Below are 23727 nucleotides of genomic sequence, written 5' to 3' on the forward strand. Positions count from 1 at the left end.
AAATTACCACTTGCATGTTGACTCTTGCTCCTACCCAATACCTATTTCAGTCCCAATATTCTATCTAAGCTTTAAATCTTCTAGCTACTCATAGAAATTGTCTCATAAATATCTCCTAGGCATCTCATGGAAAATATGACCAGCCTCTGTCCTCCAAAATAAAACAAACAAAACCCAATTTCTTCCTTCTCCTGTGATCTCTGTCTTGGCACACCTTGGACAATCTAGAAACCTGGGTGACACCCTGGTCTCCTGCCTTTGCTCTGCTCTTACTTCAACTGGTCACTAAATCCTACCCACTGTATTTTCTCCTCTGTATTCCACCACCTCTGTATGTTCCCTGGTCTCAGTTTCATTTAGTTGAGGCCACGATCACTGTCTGACTCAGCAATGGTGCTCTTATCATTAGGTCCCTTCAGTCTATTCCCCATGCTGATGCTGGAATGTAGGGAACATTATGTCACTCTTGGGCTTAAATGCCCTCAGGATAATACCTAAATGCTCAGCACCGCTCACAACTTTTCACCTGCAATTTCCTGCTTACTTTTCCAGCTTACCATTTCTCCCTTGATCAACACTTGAGTCAGTGAACACAGTGAACTTCAAGTGACCTCCAAAAAAACACTGTGCTTTTTCTTGCCAAAAGAAAAAGCCTGCTGTTCTTTTGGTCCTGAGTGCCCTTCCTCATGCCACTTTCTCCTAACCCCCTTCACCTGGATAGGCATTACTTGACCATCAGAGTTTAGTCTACACCATACTTGTGAGAAAATGTCTCTGATCTCATCATCAAAATTGGGTATGGCTCCTATGTGCTCCCCAAGTCCCTCATAACATCTATTTACATGTCACTTTCTCCCACCATCTCACAAGTGACTTAAGGCAGGAACAGTATCTTGGTCATCATTATGTTCCTTGACCCTAACATAATGTTTGAAGCATAATAGGTGAGTACTCAGATCTCCAGATTACGAAGTGAGTAGATACAGTCTCTGAGCAGTAACATCCTATCTGTAAAAGGGATACCTCATACAACCTTAGCCTGATGCCATTACATATTTGAATCACACAGCCCTCCTCCCTCACCACCCCCCATACCAATTCCTGGCTTATTATGCTATGTTCTGATTATGATTTGACCTTCAGTGTATACACCCACAGTGAGAGAATATGCTAATCCATAGATGTAAGTACATCATCTAACCCACTTTCTAGACTCACATCTCGTAATGAATGAATGAACTGGTTCTCTGAGCAGGCATCATGACATCCTTTGGTGAGGACATTGGATTAGAGTGAGAGAGCCCAGGTCTTTTCCACTTACAAACTGTATGAAATTAGGCAAGAAATATACTCCTTTGAGTGTTAGTTTCTGTGTCTGTAATCTCCAGCATAAAATGCAATAATTTAACATGGAGTACCTTGCATGAGGTAGTTTTCAGTATGTGATATTTACCAGCACAGCAGTTATGTCTCTCTTTTATGTTACATTTGGTTAAACAAATTTACTCATGGACCCAAAACCAGGAAGACTGAAGGCCTGACCCAGATCAGGAGACAGCAACCAGTGCTGAGCCGAATCACACACTCCCCAATACCCTGTCTCCATGCAACTGCCCTCCATCTGGAAGGACCTCAGTATGGACACAAGGCAGACATGAAAATGAAAGCGCCCAGGTAAGGCTAACGAGAAACACGACCCCAGAGCTCACATTTAAAGAGAATATGTTTTTTTTTTAAATCACACTTATACGAGAGAAAAGCTCCTCTACACGTCCATCCCCACTATGCAGTGGACATCACCAAAGACCAAACAGCATTAAGTTTGAACCAGAATTCAAATGAGACTTGATACCACACTGGGGAAACAGTTTTGATTTCAGAGGATGGAATTTTATCTAAATAGACTATCTATACTTCCCCTTCCAATGATTCTTTCCCTGAGGCTTCTCTGTGGGTTTTTTTCCCCCTCATAGTTGAATGAATTTTATACTGCTTGAAAGAAAGCCCTTTATATCTGTCTTGCACTGAATTTGCAAAAATCAGTAAAGCTGTGAGGAGCCTCCCCATTTTCAAAGTTTGCAAAAACACCTACAACCTCTAGTGTCTTTGCTGCACCACCGAGGATCAAAGTCATCGTCTCCTGGAACTACTGTTCAGAGGACAGCATTGGGTCAAGGAGATTTTTAGCTTCTATGCAAACTGATTTGGCTTCTCAGCAGCCCAATCACACATTCATGGACAACCCCATTTCTAGTCAATTTTCTGGTCTTATATAGAAAACCATTACATGTCTAAATCTTTACTTATATCTATATCTGTATCTGTATCTGTATCTGCATCTATATCTATCTCCATCTCCAGGGTCTGGGCTGGGGTTCAGGGTGGTGATAAGAAAAGCATGGTCTCTATTTAATTAGGTATGGGAGCTATGAAAGGATCATTACTGCTATATTGCTTCCAGGAATCGGTTGAGTCTTATATGCAACACACAGGGAAAGCAAAAAATGAGTTTCATATGGAGCATCACTGTCATGACTTTTTAGAACATTATTTATTTTGAAGAGGGAAAAAAATAAAGCTACCTTAGTGGCTATCAAGGCACAATGTTGGTGATACCGTGGAGAGGAGGTGCGGTGGGAATGGGTACTTACATTAGAGCCTGTCCAAATGTGTCCCCAAGGGGCCCTTTTAGTATATTGCTCTGAATTCTACTAAAAAAAAAGACACTTTTCTGTTTCAAAATACCTTTATTAAGTAATAAATAATTCAATGCTTTCTCCTTTCCCTTAAAAGAAGGCATATAGGGGGGACACCTGGGTGGCTCAGTCAGTTGAGCATCCAACTCTTGATTTCGGCTCAGGTCATGATCTCATGGCTCATGAGATCAAGTCCCAAGTCGGGTTCTGCACTGACAGTGTGGAGCCTGCTTGGGATTCTCTCTCTTCCTCTCTGTCCCTTCCCCTTCTCAAAGTAAATAAACTTTAAAAAAATGAAGGCATTTATGAAGAGACTTCAGAGCATTAGCATTAGGGAAGCTTCACTGCCACCTAGAATTTGATTTGCAGATTTCCAACTAAAAGTATTAAAGTTGGCATTTGAGTTAGCACATCTGGTCTTACATTGGGTGCACACACAACTCTCTCTCGGCTTCCTCAAGTGTTAAAAATGGTGGCTGGCTCCATACTTTCTCCTGAAGAGTTCTTCTCCTGAAGATGGTCCCTAAGTGGAAGCCACTGTCTCAAAGTCCAAGGAGGTGACCAGAAAGTCATCTGGAAAAGAGATCTAGGATGCTTGTACTTGAGAAGAATGTGATTCCAGGATTCCACCAACAGTTGGTTGTGTTGACTTGCCTTCCCTGAGCTTCTCCCTGAAGGGTTCTGGTGTCCTTTGCCATCTGGCAATTTGACTTTATCACTTTCCTAACTCAGGGTTTGGCCCCATTGCTCCCCCTTCATCCCTGTGTTATAGTCATAATCTGTGTTCTTTCCTTTGATTTCATATCTTGAATGATTTTCTAGCACCTTACTTTACTTCTTCCTTCTTCTCTTCTGTTCTAGTTTCTTCACCGTACCTTTTAGCTTTCTCCTACCCTGTCCACCTTCAAGGTCATATTTCCTCTCCCAAGCATGAGAACAGACTTTCTCTTTCTAATAGCTTTGTCTAGTGTTTCATATTTAGCCTCTGTATGTTAGAGGTGACTCACACTTGTTTCTATTACTCTTGAAAAATGTCTAGGAACCAGCATTTACATTTTAACACAATTGTTTTTTGACCACAATCAGAATAAAACACATTAAAAATCTCTAGAGGCATCGCTGAAATGTAATATGCTGCAAGCACACTGTGTCTGTGTCTAAGGAGGATCGCTACTCCAGAAGGTCACTGAGAGAAGAGGTGCCTTGGGCAGAGTCTGCCGTCGCGTGTACCGAGTGGTAAGCCTCTGAGCTCTTACCTGCTGCAAAAGTCCTAACTCCTGTGGCTCTGATTAGATCGTCTGCTTTCCCAGGGAAAACAAAGAACTATTTTGGATAGTTTTAATGACTGGGTTGCTTGATTCACTTCAGTTCCTCAGAAAACTGCCCCTCACACCAAGTTATTTCATGAATATATATTGATGTTTCTGCCATATAAAACATGATTATTTATAGACGAGTAATTAACATTCCACAACAGGCATGACTCATGTTTGGCATTGATACAGCTTTCCTGTGACTCAGTCATGGAGCCTGGGCTTTAGGTCTGAATTGCCTGGGTTCAAATCCTAACTCTGCCATGTATTCACTGTGTGACCTTAGGCAAGTTACTTAACTTCTCTGTGCCTTAGTTTCCCCATCTGTAAGATGGATATATTAATAATACCTACATCACATGGTTGCCATGAAACTTCAATAAATGAACATACACAGCACCTGGAACTGAAAGTGTCTGACAAATGTTACTATAGCTATAGGAACCTACAGATTAGTGGCAGAAAGGATAAATGATGAAAAAAGGTTTGTACTGAACAAAGGCAGATTATGGAGTATGTATGCTTTCTGGAACTTAAAACATTAAGAAAATCAAACATTTTTTACAGATTCCCCATTCTATTCTCTATCTGGGAATAGTAAAAATAGAGTATAGGAATTTAAACCCTTGAAGGCTGAGGCTACACACAGAAAATGAAATCGGGATTTCAGGTAACATTTGTAATGGAGTTCTGTAAGAAGCTTTGAAAAACAGGCTACCATTTCTGGTATTCACATAATTACATGCACGTGTGTGTGAAAGTACATACAAGTGTGTGTACATTGGAGTGTGTGGGTGTACGTGAGTGTATTCTTGAAACTATGTAAATGAGCCTCATCTCAAAGACCAAGATGACTGGAAATAAGGGGGGGGGGGTATAAAAATGATGTAATTTGTAGAAAGTAATGAAACACAAATATTCTTATACAAAATGGAAGAAAACAGTAAACATTTTAGTTTAGTGTGATAATCTTTGGTCCACAGCAATTAGTGTACGAATTAATTGATAAATTTAATAGGTATGTAGTGTTAGTCCAGTCATGGCCAAAGAACAATGTGAAAAGTACTAATGAAAATGAGTTTGCCGTTTTGTTTATGGTTGGGATTTTCAATGCTCGGATATCTCTAAATATTCAAAGAAGATACTTGAAATTGTAGGCTGGTACAATCCGATAATTAGCTCTGATATATAGAATTTCCAGAAATACAGAGCATTACTAATATATAGCAAGTGATTAAACAAAAACCATTTTATAACTAATGATAGATCCTAAAGCAAAGCCCCGTCTAGTTTACTAAAACTGTATAAACTAAGAAGAAAGTCAGATGTCAGTTAAAATCCTGATTTTTTTACTGTTGGTTTTTCACTTGGGGTCAGATAAAATGTGTGTGTGATACATATATATATATTACCTATATATAATATGCAAAAATATTAGTAGGTTTGAATTTTACTGCAAAAATATTAGTAGGATTGAATTCACAAACTTGAAAAGAAATTGCCTATAGATTTATTTTACTTCTTTCTAGTAAAAAATGTGGGCTGGAATTATATGGCATTTTAATTGGCCAATGGTTATTTAAAACCATATTGAACCTGGCTGTAGCACCAATTTGAAGAAAATAAAATAGTTTTCATTTTATCTATAGACTACACATATTTATGTCGTCAGAAAGAGGACATTAAAAATCTATGTACGGTAAGCAACGTACACAGGAAAATCCACATCTAAGTACCAGATTTGTAAAGCAAGGATAAGGTGGCTATCCAACAGCAGATTTTCACTGGTTATGTCTAATGATATGGGTCAGTTTTCACTTTTGAACTCACTAATTACATGTTTCTTCAATAACTAGAAGCTGCATAAAGCATTTGCATCAGTGGCAGAAGAGAAGTTCCCAACTCTCATTTGAATAATCTGTCACTGTTGCTGCAAACTGAAAAGATCTGGAAGAAATCATTTCCACTATGCCCAGAGGGCCATTTTGCTTGTGTAGCTGAAGCACAGGAAAACACTTAAATCCTTCCTTGATATGCTCACAGTGGGCATCCTTTCTATCAAATATATATATATTTTTCTTTTGTTGACTACCCTTGGTTAGAAGCACAGACTTTGGAGATAAACAAAAGTAAAAGGATGAAATGCCTAAAGTGATTTTAGGATATGCAAATGACAAGGAAACCTTTTAAATAGGTCTGTCTTTGCTTTCATTAAATAAAAAGTAAAACCCAGGGCACCTGGGTGGCTCAGTCGACAAGTGTCTGACTTCGGCTCAGGTCACGATCTCGCGGTTTGTGGGTTTGAGCCCGCTGTCGGGCTCTGTGCTGACAGCTTGGAGCCTGGAGCCTGCTTCCGATTCTGTGTCTCCTTCTCTCCCTGCCCCTCCCCTGCTTGTGCTCTGTCTCTCTCTCTCTCTCTTTCAAAAATAAACATTAAAAATTAAAAAAAAAAGACAAGTCAGATGCAATTTGAAAATTCTGAATGTATAGGGCCTTCTTATAATTCCAGGTAAGACTTGTTTTCTAGCCTTAGTTTTTCATTAACATCTCAATTATTATTCTTGCAGTGCTGGGGAGTGTGATCCAAGAATATCTTACCTCCCTCCTCAGGCAAGGAAAAGAAGAGCAAAGATAAACTATTGGACTGCACCAAACTAAAAAGTTTCTGCATGGCAAAAGGAATCATCAACAAAATGAAAAGGCAACCTACTGAATGGGAGAAGATATTTGCAAATGATCCATCCAATAAGGGGTTAAATATAAAACATATAAAGAACTTCTACAACTCAACATCCCCCCAAACTGAACAATCTGGTTAAAAAATGGCCAGAGAAACTGAATAGACATTTTTCCAAAGAAGACATCTAGGTGGCCAGCTCATGAAAAGATGCTGCACATCACTCATCATCAAGGACATGCACAATGAGATATCACCTCACACCTGTCAGAATGGTTAACGTAAAAATAAAACACAAGAAACAACAAAGTTGGAAAAAATGAACGCTTATGTACTGTTTTGGGGAATGCAAACTGGTGCGGCCACTCTGGAAAACAGTATGGAGGTTCCTCAAGAAATTGAAAATAGAATTACCATATGATCCAGTAATTCCACTACTGGGTATTTTCCCAAAGAAAACACAAACACTAATTTGAAAAGATGTACGCACCCCTATGGTTACTGCAGCACTATTTACAAGAGCTAAATATGGGAACAATCCAACTGTCCATCAATAGATGAATGGATACAGAAGAGGCAGTATATATATACAATGGAATATTACTCAGGTACAAAAATGGATGAGATCTTGCCATTTGTGACAATATGGATGCAGCTAGAGGGTATTATGCTAAGTGAAATAAGTCATACAGGGAAAGACAAATACCATATGATTTCACTTATACGCAGAAGCTAAAAAAGAAAACAAATGAACAAACAAAAAAAAACCCCAGAAATAGATTCATAAATACAGAGAACAAACTGGTAGTTGCTGGGGCGGGGGGGGAGGGCAAAGTTAATAAAGGAGATTTAGAGGTACAAACTTCCTGTTATAAAATAAATAAGCCATGAAGATAAAAGTAGAGCATAGGGAATATGTTCAATAATATTGTAATAACTTTGTATGGTGACAGATGGTAACTACACTTGTGGTGAGCATTGCATAATATATAGAATTGTTGAACCACTTTGCTGCACACCTGAAACGAATACAACATTGTATGCCAACTATATTGCAATAAATATCCACTGACCTTCACTCACACCAACTCTACTTTTGAAAGGGTCTCTACTCTTTGATAGAACCATATATGTATGCCAAGCATCTTCCATGTAACAGAAACTATGAGAATGGTCCATCATGCCTGTCATCTTTCTGCCATCAGCCATATAACCTTCACACATTTCCATTTACATTTTTGGGGTATGATTATCAATGCCATAACATCCAATCTGTTTTCATACATAACTGGGCACACAGTTGATCATTTATTCTATTCCATTTCTTATAATGACTATGGGCACCAAGACTAAATTCTCTTTTAGTGTCTAGAGGTCAGGCAAGTTGATGATTAATATTTTTATGATGATGTTCAAGGGTATTACACACAATTATGCAAAATGGCAATCTGGCCCTGAAGCATTTCATTCTCAAACAACCTTTATGTAATGACAGAAGGGGAACAGCCACCAGTCCAATTTCCTATACTATGTGCATCTTACTTTTACTCAAAAGAGTAATTTAAAAATATTCCTAGGATAATTCTAGAGCCAAGAAAACTTTTTTTTTGTGGATAATGGATAAAAGTCAAACACAAGAAAATTCTGCCAACATAGACTGCCTTAATTTATTAAACTATTTTTCTTACTTTGAAGTTAGCTCTATCGATAACATTATCTGTAAGCACATATTTTACCCTTATTTTTTAAAATTCAGAGTTAAAGAATTCCCCATACATTACTTACTTGTTTAAGCTTCTTAAGATCTTCATCAAGTTCTAAGTTGTCCAAAATAACAGCAACAAACAAACTCAGGAGGATCTATAAAATGGTTAAATAACAATGAAAAAACCCACATGCCGTAAGTATCAAAATACTATATATATATACATATATATGCTATAGAATTTCTGCCTAAAAAAATACACTATATAGAATGCATTAAATGAAAAATGAACATGTAGTTGTGAAGCACTGCATAAGAATTTTCAGGTATTTATCATGAATATGTTAAAGGCAATGCATATGCTAACTGAAATAATATAAAATATTATTTTGTTTTATGAAACCAATTTAAAATGGAAATTAAGAAATATTTTTTTATAACTCAACAGTCCCACTTCTGAGACTATATCCAAGAAAATAATTTGGAGTATTAATAAAAAGCTTTATATACAAAGGTGCTTGACAGACAGATAATACAATTATACAGGTCTCTATTACAAAAATCACACAACCATTAAAAATTCCCATTGTAGTAGCTGGTCTCTAAGAGGACCCCCGGTGTTCACACTCTTGTGAGCCTCCTCCCAAGCTGAATATGGTTGGTCTATTGAATATGTTACGGAAATGATTGTGTGCGATTTATTAATAAGACCAGGTGACGAAAGACATTGTGGGTTTCAGTTTACTCTTTGTTGGATCACTCACTCTGGTGGAAGCCAGGTACCATGTTATGAGGACACACAAGCAGCCTAAAGAGAGGTCCATGTGGTGATAAACTGAAGCCTCCCACCATGTGAGTGATCCATCTTGGAAACTGGTCCTCCAGCTCTTGTCAAGTTGTTGTACAACTGCAGCCCATCAACATCTTGACTCCAAACTCATGAGACATTCCGAGCTAGAATCACTCAGTTCAGCCTGTTCCAGATTCCTGACCCATAGAAAAAGTGAGAAATAAATGTTTATTGCTGTGAGCTCTTAAATTGTTCATAACTTATTATACAGCAATAAATAACTAATGCACTCATGAATTTTAATAGTATTGAAAAAATGCTCACATTACAACATTAAATAACAGTATACATGGTAGAAGTGCAACAAGAAACAAAGAAGAACAATAGAGAAAATGCTAGAAGGAGGCACTTTAGAGATGTTAATGATGCCTGCTTTTGTGAAAAACAGTCTTTCCCCTTTTCTTTGTATTTCACCACATTTCACAAACTTAAAAAAAAGAAGCGCATGCTTCTTTTTTGGAATGGGTAAATTAAAGTAAAAGAAAGCAACAAAAAAGTAGAATTTTTAAAAATATTTAATATTTAGTCCCTTTTCAAGTCTCTAAAGTTCCACATTCATTTGATAATCTTTTTCATCCCTAATTTATGTTCCTCCTTTCAATTTCCCTCTTAAGAAATTATTCCCATCTGTTAATATTGGAGGGTTAAGCAAGAAGGTAAAAAAGTTAAGGCAATTCAGTCATGACTTTTAAGTACCAGAGAGATTTATTATGCAAAATTTAATAGCTAGCTCTTTTCCAAGTTCCACGGGTATATAACAAGGAGAAAAAAGCTTCCAAATATTATTAAATTTTGACAGTGTATGCTTGGCTTGGGAGAAGTGCCAATATATTTCTGTTTAAAAGCCATGTCCTTTGGGATCCTACCAGAACTTAAAGAAGATACAGAATCATCTAGATGACAGATTTTTACTGATGTCACCATGTCTGCCACACCATGGGTATCTGGGCACAGATACATTAGTCTTTCTCTAACCAGACATTATTCTCAACAGGACCATTCATAGTTCCCTTGAAGTGTAGTCCCCTTGCCTGACCTTGATATTTTCATCAACAGCAATATCAGAGGAGGAATCTACCTTCCCCTACAATCTCACTCCAAATTCAGAGATGCCCACCAGAGGGTCTCCTGCCTCGAGGAAGTGCCATCCTTCGCCATTTCTATTTCTCATCGGGCACTTACGCAGGCGCTGCTGTGTCTAATTTAACCAGTTTTCCTATCTCCCCACTAAAGGACAAACACGAATCTAAAAAGAAAAAAAATTTCCTCCATGATAAAAGTGACTGTTCTCCTTCCTTTTCTTAGAGCATTTCCTTTAGAAAACATGACTTTGTAGATTCTTCGCCTCCCCCTTTGATGTATACACAGCACTTATTTTACAACCCAAGAATGGTTTTCTTGGGAGGGGGGTGACCTCTTTGATATATAAACACTAGCCAAACAGCACCCTATCTATCATTCCCTTCTCCCTTCTTCTGGGGCAGGGGGGGGGGGGGGGGCAGGGAGCGATGGGAGTGTCACTTAGCAACCTGGCTCCACATTCCAAAAGTACCTACTTGTCTTGAAGAGATGAGAAGTTTTCTTTTTCTTCTAGATAAAGGTAATTAGCTACCACAGATGGCCACCCCAATTACCAGGTGAATTTAGGGGGAACTCTATTTAATAAATGATCCTGTCAAGTCTTCTTATGTGAGGCCTAGCTATTTTCATCTTGAGAACACAGATGTAATATATATACAAGGTGAAATTGTTTTGTCTTTGTGGTCTCTTTAGTGGGTTGCCTGTGATGCCCACTGCCGTCTGGCTTAGTGATTATTCAATAATAAAACTGTTTTCTTTCTTGTCTACCTTGATGGAGATGTTTTCTGGGTTGGCAGGATATTTTATTTTAATGATTTTCCTAACACCAGACAGATGGCAGGCTACTTAAGGACAGTGAGGTTATGTTATTCGATTAAATTCGACAAGTAGTTGACTGGGCTCCATCGATGTGTCAGACACTGCCTGGTCAGGAATATAAATATGATATTGAGCTCACTGCTATGAGGTTCACAGTTCAACTGGGTTGCTGTAGGTGGGCGGCCTGGGAGAAAGAGCACTGTGGTGGGAGACCTCAGTTAGCGACCAGACACTGAGTTTCAGGGCCCTTGTCTGTGAAATATTATGGATAAAACAACAAAAGCTCAACGAATTGCAGCTATCGCCTTTTCTGTTTAATCTTCTCCCAACAACCCTGTGGTTTGGTGCAGCCTGTATGAAAATATACAGTCATAAACTTAGATATGCAAAAACTAAAATAATTTTCTTGATATTTCTACACATGAATTGAATTTAGTCCATAAACCCTCCATTTGTGCTGATGGCTGAAAGCTGCATCTTGCTATATCAATTCAATTTAGTCTTTCAAAACTCAGTTACATTTGAATAAATATTCCTTTTGTTGGTCGAAGGTCAATGATGTGCTTCTCATCAGGTCTGGTCCACTGTGGCCATGTGGCCTGTCCTCTATCCACCTTCAGGGACAGTGATAGTGCTTGTTTTGGGGGCCTCTGCTGAATTGGTCACCACCTCAGCTCCTGCAGCTCCTACTAAGATCTGAATCTCAGTGACACCCCTTGTGTTAGTTTCCTAGGGCTGCTGTAATGAGTTGTACAAGCTTAGTGGCTGGAAACAACATAAGTGTATTCTATGATTGTTCTGGAGGCCATTGTCCAAAATCAGGTTGTCAGCAGGAACACGCTCCCTCTAGAGACTCCAGGGGAGGGTGAACCTTGCCTTCCATCTTCCAGTGGTGCCAGGTGCTAGTTAGCTTGTGATGGCATTGCTCCAGCCTCCACCTCTGTCTTCATGTGGTCTTCTCTTTCTTCCTGTGTCTTGTCCTCATTTTGTTTCTCGTAGGGACACTTGTCATTGGATTTAGGACTCACCTGGATAATCTAGGATGTCTCATGTCAAGAACCTTAATTTAATTACATCTGCAAAGGCCCTTTTTCCAAATAAGGCCAAACTCACAGGTCTGGGAGTCAGGATGTGGATGTATCTTTTTGGGGGTCTCCATTTATGCCCTTCTACTCTCCATCTAGTCTCCAGCTTGGGACATTGCTCTTACACTAATGCTATTCCTATGCACTGGCTCTCAACTCTCAGGAAAGCTGAGAAGTTCTCCCATTCCAGGTGGGAACAGAGAGAGATTTGTTTCTGAGGCTCTCTCAGGCCTCCCCTCTCTTTCCAGAACTTCTCAGACCTCCAACTCTGTGCAGGCCACCCCTTGTCCATGCAGGGCCTCCAGCAAGGCTACCTCTTGCCAAGTTCTGGTGAGAAGTGGGGGCCAAGTCATGGATGCTGAACACGCCCAGGTTGGCACCACTACTGCTGCTGCCCCTGAGTGTGCCTGCCGCCCTCTGCTGCACCCCCCTGCTTCCCTCAAGCTCCATCCTGGAAAATGTCATTCCTTGTCAGAAAGGAGGAATGTGAAGCAAAGTTGGAGCAGGGGTTGAGAGTGAGGCTCATACCAATGTGAAGACTGACGACCAGAAACTAAGCCCAATCAGAGTATCACACATTTAGTTCTGTGCCATCTGAGCATTTAGATTTCTGAGAGCTGATCTGGGACAATAGGCCTCGGTGTGTCTTCTGAGTGCTACTTATTTAAGATTGTGAGGCACTGATAGGGTCCAACCCTGTGCTACTAAGATATCAAGATACTAAGGAGAAAAGATGATTTTGGCAGGAAGAGAATTATGAGAACGGATTTCCAGGTGGCATGAGCAAAGACAAGGCCTTGGGAACATGTGGCTTATTAGGGGCCAGGTGAGCAGTTAAGTATCACAGAGCACTGCCACCAGAGGCCAGAGAGGTAGGATGGAAGGGTGGCAGTTGGCCCAAATGCCACCAAGGGAGGCTGGGAGGTTGGCAGGTATGAGAGGGAGGCTGTAATAATCACTAAGTGATGACATTTGCTTCCTCTCTGTTAAATTTGTCCTCCCAAATGTAATTTTTAACGCATAATGTAGTTATTTTAAATTGGTTCATTGAAACAGTAACTACACAGCATAAAGTACAGTTTGACAAAGGGCTATTAAATATATAAGGTTTTGGAGCAGCTGGGTGGCTCAGTCGGTTGGGTGTCCGACTTTGGCTCAGGTCATGATCTCATGGTTTGTGGGTTCGAGCCCCGTGTCGGGCTCTGTGCTGACAGCTCGGAGCCTAGAGCCTGCTTCGGATTCTGTGTCTCCCTCTCTCTCTGCCCCTCCCCCACTTGGGCTCTGTCTCTCTCTCGCTCTCTCAAAAATAAATAAAATGTAAAAAAAAAAAATTAAATATATAAGGTTTCCCATGTAGCTGGGAGTTGGGCTTTCAAGATAGAGAGAAGGCAAGACTCCAAAAGGAAAAGGTTTGGCTTTGCTAGCAAACTCGATGAAAGGGCTCTGAGGATTGAAAGGCCCACACCCACAGGACGAAGCCGCTGGGAGGGGTTTGGACAACAAATTCAAGAATAATGTAAAAGAAAGTTGAAAGCTTGCTTTCAACTGTCATTAAACCTAAGTTCATTCAACAAATATCTTTGTTTAGGTGTTGCTGCTTAATTAACCTGACAACATGATGGCGCATGCAGAATCTGTACTGAAAAATCTGTGTGGAGCTCTCATTTCCTCCCCAAACTCCATTTGGATACGGACTTTTAGCCTGGTCCTTGTTGCCAAGCACTGTGATAAGGTGGCGCCTTGGCACTTAGAGTGAGAGGTGACCGACGACGTCTGGCTTTGATTGCCTGTTTGGAATGGAAACAGAAGGTGCAGGAGAGGCGGGGCTGAGCTGTGGCCGATTGCAAGGAGGTGAGAATTACTTTGTGGTTCTTTTCTCAGACTCGACTAAGGTGGCAATAACCACTGTGATAAAGAAATAGAAGTGAAGGGAGGGTGGCAGCTCGGCTCCTGTTTTATTTAATTCACGTTGTCAGTGAGACACTCTTTTCCTTCAGACCCGGTGCTGTGCACAGTTGGGCTGAGTGGGACACTGATCTGGTGTAGGCTATTCCAAAACCCCAACCCCTCCACCGCCCTGACAAAGTCATAGGAATGGGGGACAAATCCTAGTTCTGAAAGCAAGAACAGTTCCCAGTTCTCCCAGTTTCCTTCTGCACTTTTTTGTTCTGTTTTTATAGAAAGCTGAGGTGATGCTTATCGGAATCTGAACCCATTACATTGACGTCTGAATCTTATTTTCAGTCAGTGTTTACCCACAGGCGCCACATGTGCTGTGCCAAAGGGTTTTCCGTAGCCAATATGTGTGATTCACAGGTGTATATTAAAATGTTATTGCTAGAATAGATAGGTTTTTTACAGGGACTCACCACATTGATTCACAAGAGCTTCCTCATTTCCACGGAACGCTTTTACCTTTACACTTGGCCAGTTCTAAATTATGCAATTAACCTGCTCTGCTTTATTTACTTTTTTTTTTTAATATTTGGATTTACATAATACTTGGATTTATAATGTGGCACAGAATACTACATCACAATTTTTCTGAATGATGTACTTTCAGGGGCAAAAGAGGCTAATGGTCTATCCTTTCATTTTCTCTTGAGCTTTGTTAGGGCACACATATACTTTCAACACAGTGGTATTTAATTTGTTCAATGCTTTAGAAAAAGAAGTTCATCTGTATATTTTTAGGCGTTGGCTGCTAGTCACTTTTTTAACAGAGCTATATAACTTTCCATTATATTAATAAGCAACACAAGTATTTGTTCTACTATGTAATATACAACTGATGTAATACATGTACCTCCTTATTTATGAGCAATACTGATACACTACAAATCACCAATTTCAATGAAAAAGTGTAGAATAACTATTAAAATATCACAGGTACCAAATTCTTCTAGTTTGCTCAAGATATTTTTAGCATTGACAATACATTTAGTGGGGAAAATGCCATATTAAATCTCTGGGGGGGGGCCATCCAATCTCGTTCCTAGAATTTTTATGAATGACATACCAACATACTAGTGGGATTTTTGACCTTCTAGCTTAGTGGATTTCAAAGCATCCATTTCTGGGTTCAATATGGCTCCTGTCCCAGTGTCTTAACAGGTGTTCAGCTACCATTAAATCCTATGGCCTCTCTATCCTTCTCTAACTGCTGTTCTCACTCCTTACATTGTACTGAAAAAGCCAGATTCTCCTGAGCTAAGGGTTTGCTAGGTATTTGCTATGTTTTAAGTTTTATACATTCAACCATAGACAATTAATCTGTTTTCCTTCCTTTTACCCAGAACACATTTTAGCACAATTTGACAAATTACGGAAGCAGGTGTGTTCCCCAGTATCGTTATTGCCTCCAGTTTTCTTGTGACAAGACCATTTTGCCCAGCACAACAAGGTTCTCCTCTACCGAAGACTCAACTTTTGGGTCAGCATGACTCAGACTACTGAAAGTCATGGTTTATTTTGAAAGAGGGTGGCCTTACCATTTTTTGAGTGGGTTTTCTTGGCTGAGAATGTCTACCTCTATTTTGCATTCTTTCTAACTCTGCATATAGTCCTGTCCTTGTCCTCCAAATCTTCCCCGTTCCCTTCCCACTTCTTCAAAGTTAACTTGTACTACTTTCTTTTCCTTCTGATGCAGCTTAACTATAGCCCATTAGCCGAAATGTCACCTTTAGTTTTATTTCTCTCTCTACAATGAGCTTTATTAATAATTCCTTTTTAAAAATTATTTTCAAGCATACAACAGGAGCACAGCAGGCACCTGGTCAACACCCCATAATCCCGTGTTTTTCTTTTTCCTTTTTACCATTTAGAATCACACTATCCTAAGTTGTCTCACAAGCTGTGTTGGAAACAATCTCGTTTTTTACACAGGTCAACAAAAAGTCAAATGCAATCAGAGCAATGTAAAATGGGGTATGTTCAACACAGATGCACTTTTAAATGAATTCTGTAAAATCAAGTTATTTAATTTACACTTTGGAATGCCATTTTTGTCAGCAAAATATGACTATTCTCAGAAAACTGCCACTACAGAAGCAAAATCAAGAGATTGCTGTGTTAATTTAAGCACTTCAAAGGTAACAAAAAGACTATCCACAATGAACGCTTAATTACATTTTCTCTCTTTCAGTATTCACATCACAGGGCTTTCCTTTGAAACAATAATAAAGGGAAAAGCACTGAGCAAAAAAAAAAAAATAGAGTCTTTCAACTGGGTAAGTCTTCAATAGCCCTTATCGCCTAATCATTGGCAAAAGTGGGGGGTGGGGGGGGGGAGACGAATTTCACAAGCACTGGGCAAACCGCAATCAGTCAGGACAGAAATACAGAATAAATACCTGGTGGATGAGAGAGACATTTTAAAGAGACAATAGATAATGGTTATGAATATGCATTTGCTATACACTTAAGCTTGATTTTCATTGTGGGCTGACAAATTGGTGCCCCCAGGGGGCGATGGAATAGCCTGCTGTTTTTTATTCCAGAACAAACTGCAGCCAAACATTTTTTTTTTTCTTATTTTGCTGCCTGGCATATGCCTGTCCTTGAAAAGACTAAATCAGGGACTCCCTGGCTTGTGCAGCACGACTTGGCAGGGTGGATAAAAAACAAATCAGAGCTTGTATATTTATGTGGACTTTTTTTTTTCATTTGGATTAAAATGCTTTGTAGTATTTTGCAAAAAGAAGCATACAATTTAAGAAAAATGCTCATTTTAATTAAGTTCAAGCCTAAAGACAGGCTTATGGAATGGAGATTTTAACTTGTGTTTGGATTTTAAGGGGATGTGATGCATATTTAACACAGGCCTAGGGCCTCCATCCACATATTTTATCTGTCAATCCACAGACTGTCTCCAGCTGTTTTACTGCCAATATTTTAACTATTTCAGTTCAGGTAGGGCTGGAATGAGTGGGAATCAGAAGTATTATGTGGGCCCTAATAGAAGGCAAGCCACAGCCTTTTATCACTTGCATCAGTAGGTCTTAAATCACAGGTTTTATTTGTTTGTTGGTTGGCTGGTTGGTCAGTGTTTACTTGTCCTACTTCTGTCCTAGGTATAGACTCAAAAAGGGGAGGGATTGAGCTCTTTGCCAAGCTGGCCAGGAGGTAGGTTAGTACTTAGACATAGCAGTTGAGATTCAGGAAAACTGGGCTAAATCAGATTGGGCTAACATTGTAGAGCCTGTCATAGTGACTGTGGGTTGGAGGATGTCCAGAAAAGCAGAGCAACTGCTGATCATGTTTTAGGCAAAATCTCAAGTGAACTGGCAAAGTGACTTTGGTCCCAAGACTTTTTGGGTAGTATAGTATGAAAGGGACACTCAGATTTCATGTCTTGTGGAGTGCCTTCTTTCAGTGAATTAATTAGCTCTGATTTAAAAAAAAAATCATTTATAGGGGCGCCTGGGAGGCTTGGTCGGTTTTGGTTTCGGCCAGATCATGATCTTGTGGTTCATGGGTTCGAGCTCCACACTGGACTCCATGCTGACAGTGCAGAGTCTGCTTGGGATTCTCTCTCTCTTTCTCTGTCTCTGTCTCTGTCTCTCTAGCTTGCTCTGTCTCTCTCAAGATAAATAAATAAGCTTAAAAAAATTAAAAACATTAAAAAAAATCATTTATAAATTTAAAAAATCTGAGTAGTTGTCCTTTTGGCTTTAGATTTCATAATCAGAGAACCCAACCAAATATCTCAAAGCTTAAAACACTTCACATAAATCTGGTTAAGAAACACCTTTGAGTTTTCTTGCAGCAGTGTATTTTATCTGGCTCACACTATATACAAGCAGTACGTTAAGATTCTTTAAAGACCAGAAATTTAAAACAATTAGAAGACAGAGGAGAATATTTTTCCCACATCAGGGTGGGAAAGAATTTCCTAAGCATGAATCCAGAATAAATATTGACCATAAGTGAAAAACGGATGGTTTTGACCATGTCAAAATATAATGTCAAAAGCCATCAGAGACAAATTGAAATAACAAAATGCTGCCTAACAGGAAATTTGCAACTCCTATAGCAGTCACGGGACTACTATCCCACAGGATATGTAGTATTCCGACAAATGCATTCTAAAAAGACCAACTAGCTTTTAGAAAAACAGGTAAAACTTACAATATGATTGGGTGGGTCACAAAGATGGCCAGTAAGCATATGAAGAAGTGCTCCCTTATCAACAACTACTGAAATGCAAAAATGCAAGCTAAAGGCCAAGTGATACTACCATCCAACTCATCAGACTGTCATAATCTTAAGCCTAACCATGTCAACTATACATGAGGAAGGCAGAACATGGGGTTCTCAACTGCGGCACTTGGGAGGGTGAGCTAGTATAGCTTGCCCATTGAACAGGGCTCAGCAAGTGTCAGGTCCCTACAGTGAATATTTTAGGTTTTGAGGGCCGAGAGGCAACACTGATGATGTTCTATGCGTACTTATATAGTAATTTTGAAATGCACAAACCACTCCTGTGCATTGCTCAAGGGCTGTATAAATAAAGCCTGTGGACCAGATTTGATATATGGGCTTGCAGACCCATGCTATAGAGCCATCTGGGCAGGATCTAGGATCTGGAGTTCTACTTTCTGGCATATAACCTAGAGAAACACTCACACAAGTGGACACACTGTATACATGTATTAGTTGCAACATTGTGAGGGCAAAACATTGGAATACAACTTAAATATCCACCAGGAAGGACTGATAAACAAATATGACAGTCAGTCATATTCCATATATTCATGATTATATATACTAATGAACTTTATGTACATTAGGATAAAAAGATTTCAAAAACAGTATTTGGGGAATGTGTGTGGAGTTTGATCCCATTTACCCTGAAAATTGCTGCTACTAATGATCTTAAGGAGAGAAACAATGATCAAATATGACTTGGCCTCAGCATGTTGTGTGGCCATAGCAGTGAGAAAAGTGTACAGGGACATGCCTCCCAGGGACAGCCATCCGGGCACTGGAGCATAGCTTCTCAACTGGAAGATTAATATAAATCTTAAAAACTAATGGTATAAACTGTTTGTAGGTTATAACCTTAAATTTAAAACATTACATATTTTTGATGGATACATATATATGTGGGAAACTACTTCATTTCATGGATTTTTAGACACACGTTTATTTTTACATTTCAACAGTCTAAAACTGGCATGCAACTTATCTATGTGTGTTTGGTTTAATTGTTGTTTCTTGTTAATGTTAGCCAAAATAAGAGTCTTCCTATAGTTAATAGCATGTTAAATTCAGTAAAATATGATTTAAAACTGGACGATAGATTCATACCAAATACATCCCAGTCATTATCTGGGAGACATGGTGCGGGCGGAAGAAGGAAACATTAAGGCAGAGAAGGACTTGGTCTAGGAATGGGCATCAATGATGCTTTAAATTGATCAGTAATACTTTACTTCTATAAATTAAAAGCATCTGAACATATTAAATGTTTAGCCTTTATTAATCTATAGCTTTAAATGCACACAACATCTTATTTAAACTCAGTGTTGGTGATAGCTGTGATCACCCTCTTATCCCATGGCTAAAACATCCCCCAAAATACAGCTCCCATGTAGATGGCATCTTGGAAAGTAGGTATGTGGGGCATCATTACCCTCATTTTCAGATACAACGCAACAGAGAGGTTCCGTTGGTTTGGTATAAACAGTTTACTAGGCCGAATCATTTTTCTTCTTGCTTTCGTATTGTGTGAGACTTTCACTAAAGGATCAAATTTGTGTGAAACATCTGCCATGAGGATAGCAAACAAGTATATTGTTTTAATAGAAGAACAATTAGATTATTACTATACATAGATGATTTCAATCATATCTATCCTACCTTTAACTATGATCGATAGTCTCCAAGCTATTCCATAGTTATAAAGGAACTTAAACAGAGTAGGTACTTAATAAACATTAGTTGAATTGACAAATGGGTGTGTGGATGGATGAATGAATGGATGGATGGATGAATGAGATAGACTTAAAGGTCCCAGAAGACAGAATGCAAAGCCCTCAGGGCCAATATCATGAGGCGCAGGTGGATTTGGCTCTGGAAACCAGGCCTCCATTCCTTCTGCAGAAGGTTCTTTCCTTTTGCGCATATTTTAAAAGTCACCCCACGTAAAAAATAAAAAATGCCAAAACTATTTCTATGTGGTTCTACGGTTTGAACCTAAAACGTTACACCATGTAACAATGTATCCCTATACACTTTTTGACCTATGTGCTCCCTTTCGAAAGAAAGGTTCTGCCTATAGCAAATGCAACCTTGAACACATCTAGTTTCTGAAGCACCTATTTAGTTCACATTTAGAATTGGAAGGAATCTTAGTGCCCATTTGTAATTTGTCTTATTTTAGTGACTCTTGGAGAGAGGTTTGATTCCAGGAAGACATTTTCAGTGATAATGCTAAACTTCACAGTCTTAGGAAATAACAACGTAGCTGCCTGACCACAGGCTATGAGACCAGGAAGACATGGGAACGTCCTGGGTCTAGCATTTACACTGTACATGATGTTGGGTGTGTTTCATCATCTGTAAGCCTCAGTTTCATCATCTGTAAAGTGGGAACACTGCCTACCTTGGTTGTTCCAAATATTAGGAATGAAATTATGAAACGTTCTGCTTTTTAGCAACAGCAGGGCTTTTTGTTTTTTGTTTTTTTAATTTCATGTGTTTCTGATAAAGGATAACATTTTGGGTCCTTACACTAGAACTTTTAACATAATAGAGCTTAAGTTTGCTTCTTAAATATACACACATTTATTATAAGGGGATGTACTTTGGCCATTAGAAAGATCTGAGAATTACATCCCTTACTATGTCAAGGCCATATTTCACAACCTTTTTCTTTCTGTTTAATGCACATGCATTGAAAAGAAAATTCTCCTTGTGTGATAGAAGTCAATTTTTCCCGGGTTTTGGTATTTTGTTTTCATGATGCTTTTTGCAATATTTGTGACTCTGTGTTTTAATTTTTTCCCATGTGTTTCTTTCAGCCACACAGCCCAGAAACACAGAGCTGACTTCTAACTGCACCCTAGAGTCAAGGTCTTCAGTTTAATCTCAGCTTTGGAATGGAAGCAGTGAAACTGAAGAGTGTGTCCCCACCTTATAAATAACAATAATAGCAGCAGCAATAATAATGACATAGTTCTGGGAACACTTAGAGATGGTTAACCATGTACTTGAATATGGGATTTCATTATGTTTTATCTCGTGTTCCCTCAGGCAGACACTGGCGTATAGGATGGAGCCCTCCTCTTAGTCAAATCTGGAATCTAGTTCCTCAAGCAGTTGGAGTCATAGAAATTTAGACTGGAAGAAACCTCATGTGGCCGGACTACTCTACACTAGTTCTCTGACTCTCGTTTTGACATTGAAAAGAGGCCACAGAAACCGGTTGATGCTTACCCCACTACGGTACTAAGATATAATTGACAAGAAATGCTAAACTCACCAGAGTGGCAAAGAGGTGATAGAGAATGAAATAGATGGCTACCACAGGTGCCCACATGTGTCCCACAGCATTTAGGGTTTGGTCCATTACGTCTACCCATCCTTCCTGGGTGAGGATCTGGAACATGGACATAAAGGCCTATGGAGGAAGAGAATGGAGGCATTAAACACCAGTTCAGGCTTGCATGCAGTTTAAAACTAGTTTGTGGTGTTTGAGGACTTCGATCTCAATATTATTGATTTTTATCTGATTGATTGGGAGAACAGCCTTAATTCCACAGAGGGGAAAGAGCTGAGAATTAAAGATACTTAAAGCCTGATATCTAACTATTCAGTGTGGAAAACTAAAATAATCACCCTGAATTATTATTAATAATAATTACCCTGAATTAATATTAGCCTTGTTGGTGGTAAATACTGTTGAGAAAATAAAATAAAATAAAATAAAAAGACATCTTTTTATTTGACTTTCTTTTTTTTCCTCGAAGCAAGCTAACGAGTTGCTTAACATTTCCTACAAATAACTGTATTTTTTTTCTGTTGCTAAGTGCAACTTATTTTTATAGCGAATTGCATTTGATTGTCTACAGGCATATGAGAATAATAGCCTTGATTTTACTTTTATAGTACCCATCCATCAAATTATTTCAGTTATATTAAAAACACAAGACTCATTAAAAAAGAAACATTTCTAAATGGTATTACCATACCAAGAGACTTAATAAAGACAAACATAGTTTCATGATTTTATTTATTATTTTCAGGGTGCATACTCAAGACCATGAAAGAGGCCAAGACCTAAATAAATAAATAAAAAATGAATAAATAAATAAAATAGAGCATTCCCACAAAATCTAGCCAAGCTAAAAGACTCATACTTTCTCTGCAAAGACTTTGGCTAGTTCTATTCTTACAAGTTTTTCTTATTAAATATATGATTATATGTACATCTCTGACTCGTGTATCTTACATACATTAGTGAACAATAAATGCTTCTTAATGAGGATTTATTATGATGATGATGTCTGGAGAAAGTGACAATTGTAATCCAGTGACTCTTTAAAAATGTCTTTATAGGCTTTAGTACAATGAAGATGTAAATTGGATTCTCAGATTCCAAGAAATAAGGTCCAGGATAATACAGAGATGGACAGGCCCAAGATAAAAAGCCCTGTTATACTGATAGGATCTTAGAGACAAAATGAACCCTACAGAAAATCTACTCTGCCCTTTTTTTTTTTAGAAGATAAGGAAAATGAGGCTTAAAGATGATTGGTGATTAGCTCAAAGTCACTCTATTAACGTGTGGCAGTAACAAGTACCACTGAGTCATTATGACTCCAAAGTAAGTTCTTTTCCAAGCATTGAAGTCCATGTTCAGTGAGGTCTTGAATCTACTAGTTTCCAGGCTGCACCCCACACAGTACACACTCTTAGCAGTTTCCTTTCCTAGGGACACTTAAATTTTAACTGTTTTAGAAGTACGACATTCAATCCCAGCACAAAGCGGACCCATTTGAACAAAGGAGCAATTAATTGGTAAGTGATTCTTTTACTAGGAGATAAGTTTTTCCACCTATCCTTTGTCTATGTGTGAAACACTTAACATCTCCTTGAGTTAATTTTTTATAACCTCATTACCTACAACGTGTTTTGTTCATGTAAGCATGAAGTAGGCTATTATTGATGCTTGAACTCAGCATCGCCAAGGACAGACAATATAATACTTTCTTTGCCAGGGCGTCTAAGAGAATATTAGTCCTAACTCATCCGAAAAATGCTTCAGATTTTGCAATGCGTCATTTAACTTCTTACGAATGCCAAAACTTAATGAGGACATTACTTTTTCCCTCTGTGTATGTTTCTGTCACATATTTATTACATCCAAAGACAAGGAACACAAATTTCAAAGACAATTCACATAAAAATATCAGACTGCTGTATTTTCTTCAATGAAGACGTCACCAATGTGAAAGTGTGTGTACATCCTCAAGACTCAACAGCACAAGGGGAAGA

The 23727-nt window shown here is 38.8% G+C and overlaps 1 protein-coding gene and 1 long non-coding RNA gene across 9 annotated transcripts in view; one reads left to right on the forward strand and one right to left on the reverse strand.

Moving 5' to 3' along the window:
* NALCN (sodium leak channel, non-selective) overlaps positions 1 to 23727 on the reverse strand; it is a 325095-nt gene that overhangs the window by 109070 nt on the left and 192298 nt on the right. For all 8 annotated transcript variants that reach the window (XM_045055586.1, XM_045055583.1, XM_045055579.1 and 5 more), the window contains 2 exons: positions 21713 to 21850; positions 8472 to 8546 (listed from right to left, as the gene is read on the reverse strand). In XM_045055586.1, coding sequence (XP_044911521.1) covers positions 8472 to 8546; positions 21713 to 21850 — 213 coding nt within the window. The remainder of the gene's footprint in view (positions 1 to 8471; positions 8547 to 21712; positions 21851 to 23727) is intronic.
* Positions 10793 to 21718, forward strand: LOC123384860. Its single transcript, XR_006596545.1, has 4 exons — positions 10793 to 10841; positions 13814 to 14076; positions 16370 to 16454; positions 21252 to 21718. It is a non-coding gene; the product is annotated as an uncharacterized LOC123384860 (long non-coding RNA).

This window comes from Felis catus, chromosome A1, assembly GCF_018350175.1.
Source record: "Felis catus isolate Fca126 chromosome A1, F.catus_Fca126_mat1.0, whole genome shotgun sequence".
NCBI classification, from domain to species: domain Eukaryota; kingdom Metazoa; phylum Chordata; class Mammalia; order Carnivora; family Felidae; genus Felis; species Felis catus.